Below are 3,798 nucleotides of genomic sequence, written 5' to 3' on the forward strand. Positions count from 1 at the left end.
TTTATTATATAGGATGATACAATAAGGTTTTATTATATAGGATGATACAGTAACCTAAGAGGAAATAGAACAATCCCAGAATCTTTACAGGCTGGTTGATTCAGTTTTCAAATGTAATATCCTCCATCCCCTGGAGCAGCCACTTTCAGTGGGGGAAAAAGACAAGGAACGTTTTCTTCTCTCTAATACAGAAGAATCTGCTGTCACCCTTTTCTGACAACAATCTTTGAGCTAGATGTTAAGAGGCAATATTTAGGTCTGCTTTGTGCAGAGCATAGTAGTAGGGGCAATTCATCTGATCATCAGGAGGAAATAGTTTCTCATCCTAATATGTCTTCCTTTTCTTTTGAGAACAGGAGAGCAGGACCATGTGGAGCAGTGCCACCTCTCTGTTGATATCTGAGTTTCACAAGGAGCAGAAACAAGGACTAAATGATGAGCAATCATTCAAGTGCTACTGAGTTTTGTCTCCTTGGCTTCCCTGGCTCCAAGCAACTACACCATATCCTCTTTGCTGCCTTCTTCTTCTTTTACTCAGTGACATTAATGGGAAACACTGTCATCATTGTGATTGTCTGTGTTGATAAACGTCTACAGTCCCCCATGTATTTCTTCCTCGGCCACCTCTCTGCCTTGGAGATCCTGGTCACATCCATTGTCATCCCTGTCATGCTTCGGGGGTTGATGCTCCCTGGAATGCAGACAATATCACTGACTGGATGTGCTGCCCAGCTCTTCCTGTACCTTGCTGTGGGGACCACAGAATTCGCATTACTGGGAGCAATGGCTGTGGACCGTTATGTGGCTGTCTGTAACCCATTGAGGTACAGCATCATTATGAACAGTCACACCTGCATCTGGGTGGTAATTGTGTCATGGGTGTTTGGTTTCCTTTCTGAAGTCTGGCCAGTCTATGCCACGTTTCAGCTGACCTTCTGCAAATCAAATGTGTTAGACCATTTTTATTGTGACCGAGGGCAACTTCTCAAACTCTCCTGTGATGACAGCCTTTTCACAGAGTTTATTCTTTTTTTAATGGCCATTTTCATTATCATTGGTTCTCTGGCACCAGTAATTGTCTCCTACACTTACATTATCTCCACCATCCTCAAGATCCCCACTGCCTCTGGCAGGAGGAAAGCCTTCTCTACATGTGCCTCCCACTTCACCTTTGTGGTACTTGGATATGGCAGCTGCTTATTTCTCTATGTGAAACCAAATCAAAGGCAAGCAGCCCAGTACAATAAGATAGCATCACTGCTGATTGCTGTGGTGACTCCTTTCCTGAACCCTTTCATCTTCACTCTCCGGAATGACAAAGTCAAAGAGGCCCTTAGAGATAGTGTCAAACGCTGCTGCCAACTTTTCAAGTATTAGCTCTTCTCTTAGTTTTAGTTGGGGGTATGGTTCCTACCTGGGATATTTTAGTAACTTAGGAAACCCTATCTACTCTATCACAATTACCATCATTATAGAAATCAAACAGTGTGTATCATTCCTAATCATACCAGGGAAGAAGATAAGGCAGGTGACAATGACACCCATGCTCTGCCCACTAGAATCTCAAAGCTTCAGTGACTCATTATTTCTACTGATGAACCCCTTCTGATGTGGGAGGAACTAAAGAAGCAAATGAGTACTTTTGTTTAGAGTTCTATTAGCCCAATTCAATTCGTCTCAAGAAAGGAACGATGAGGTTATCTTGAGTCTGAGAGTGATCCTTGGGACAATTCCTATGGAAGAGTGAGGGGAAGATTCTGGGCAGAGGTGGAGGTTGAGCTGTGATGGGTTGTGCCAGGGGCTTCTGGAGCTCTGGAGCTACGATGACCCTGACAGGTTGTCCTGACTCGTGTCCCTAATGAAAACATGGGGGCTGGACATTTGCATCTACAGGCCACCGGGTATGGGCTGCCTTAGGGGAAGGGCTGCCGTTTCTGGGTGGAGGGAGGAATTTCCCTTTGACTGAGTGCAATTTCTGGGGATAACTTCAGCTGTGAGCTGAGGGAATGACAACCTGGGTCTTGAAGGGGTTTTCAGCAATGCACACAGCATCTATTACAGGGTGTTTGGAGGGCAGCTGGCAGGGAACCTGAGCTTGTCTGCGAAGGTTAGGAAAAGCCTCTACAAGAGAGTGATCACAAGTGATAGTAGGTGGAAATGGAATGAGCACTGTGAAATAGAGCCGAGTGAGCAAATGCCTGCCAGTGAAGTCTGCAATAATGTCAGTATTTCTGGGCAGTGGGCAGAGGAGGATGAGTAACTCACAGCGACATTAGGGAAACACATTTCTAGAAGTCATGTAAACCTTGCAGGATTTTGGGCTTTATCCAAAGAGCAGTGAGAAGGTGTTCATCAGAGGAGAGGCCTGATGTTATCTGTGTTTTAAAAGCTCACTGAGGCTGGTATGTGAGAACGGAGTAGAGAGACATTGGTAAGGGTAGACCTGGAGGCTTTTGGCATGCAAGGAAGGATCCTTTCCTCTCATTCCCTTTTTTGGGAATAGGGACTCAAAATATGGAGTAATAGCCCTGCTCCCTACTAGATCATCAAAATGACTTTTTCTTTCCCTGGGCCAGGATGACTTCCCTTTATGCCTGTGTCCCCAGAGTGATTATGTGGGAAAGCCAGGTATATACATATAGCATGGCCTTGAGGTTGGGCCAAGTTAGAGTTTGGACATTCACCAGCTTTACTCACCTGTAAAATCCAGTAAGGGAAGCTACACTTAGGTACTGAGGCTAGTGTAGCCTATAACTACCCATGATGCTATCTGTAAAGAGCTGATTCTGACAAAAAGTTTAGCTTTGAAGAGGACTCCATGACAAGGGGTAAGGAGTAGAGAGCCTCTGCAGGGAATCAAAGAGTAGCTGCATTTCTGCTCCTTACTTCTTAACTTTGGAGAGATGGAGAAGAAAAAAAAAATGAGAGCAATGCCCTGGTATTTCAGATGAGAAAACCAAAGTTGAGGGCAGAAAGCTCACACTGAATATGACATAGCTAAAAAGTAAGCAAAGGAATGAGCATGCCTGGTTCCAATTTTAATAGCTCATCTATGATTTTGGATTGTCTTAGGATCCTTTCACTCTCACCAAAGATGTTATACTTTATAACTGAGCTCTCAATCTAATAAACTCTACTGGTGGGAGATAACTCTCTTCCTTATTAATTTATTTATTTTTAGTGGATTAAAAAACTGTGGCACATCTACACAATAGAATACTATGCCACTATAAAAAAGAAGGAACTTTTACCATTTGCAATAGCATGAATAGAACTGGAGAGCATTATGCTAAGTGAAATAAGCCAGTCAGAGAAAGATAAATATCACATGATCTCACTCATTTTTCATAATCCAAATGGAAACAATAAGAAATTAGCAATAGTGGACTAACTAATAAAGAATAGGAGATCCATATCTCTATATATAAAAGCCCAGCAACTGGAATAGTAGGACAACCAGAATGACCAGAATGACTGGTGGCTATGCACTGCGGTATCCAACCAACCTGATCTTGGCTCTGATTGGCCCACTGCTGCTGGTCTGACCCCCGATTGATCCCCAACACACCAATTGGGGGTGGGGCCAGTTGGCCAATCACCCGCGGCCTTCCCAGGGTTTCCCCTTCCTGGGTCTGCCTGGTCCAATGGGCCTCCATCAGGGTGGGCTGGAAGGACACCACCTGTGCACGAATTAGTGCACTGGGCCTCTAGTAATGGAATATCACACAAAAAAAGAAGTAGGGTAATATGTACTATTAAGTGAGAGAGAAAAGTGGGTAAAACTGATTTTCACAACAT

The 3,798-nt window shown here is 43.9% G+C and overlaps 1 protein-coding gene across 1 annotated transcript; it reads left to right on the plus strand.

The window, feature by feature from the left end:
* Positions 1-432: 432 nt before the first annotated feature.
* On the plus strand, positions 433-1,377 carry LOC311628929 (olfactory receptor 9A4-like; the record flags this gene model as incomplete). The annotated part of the gene is made up of 1 exon (XM_084896548.1): positions 433-1,377. The coding sequence occupies one exon, from the start codon at positions 433-435 to the stop codon at positions 1,375-1,377; it is 945 nt and encodes a 314-aa protein (XP_084752674.1).
* Positions 1,378-3,798: the final 2,421 nt, after the last annotated feature.

Source organism: Pipistrellus hanaki (assembly GCF_964339955.1).
Source record: "Pipistrellus hanaki genome assembly, chromosome: 10".
In the NCBI taxonomy this organism is placed as follows: domain Eukaryota; kingdom Metazoa; phylum Chordata; class Mammalia; order Chiroptera; family Vespertilionidae; genus Pipistrellus; species Pipistrellus hanaki.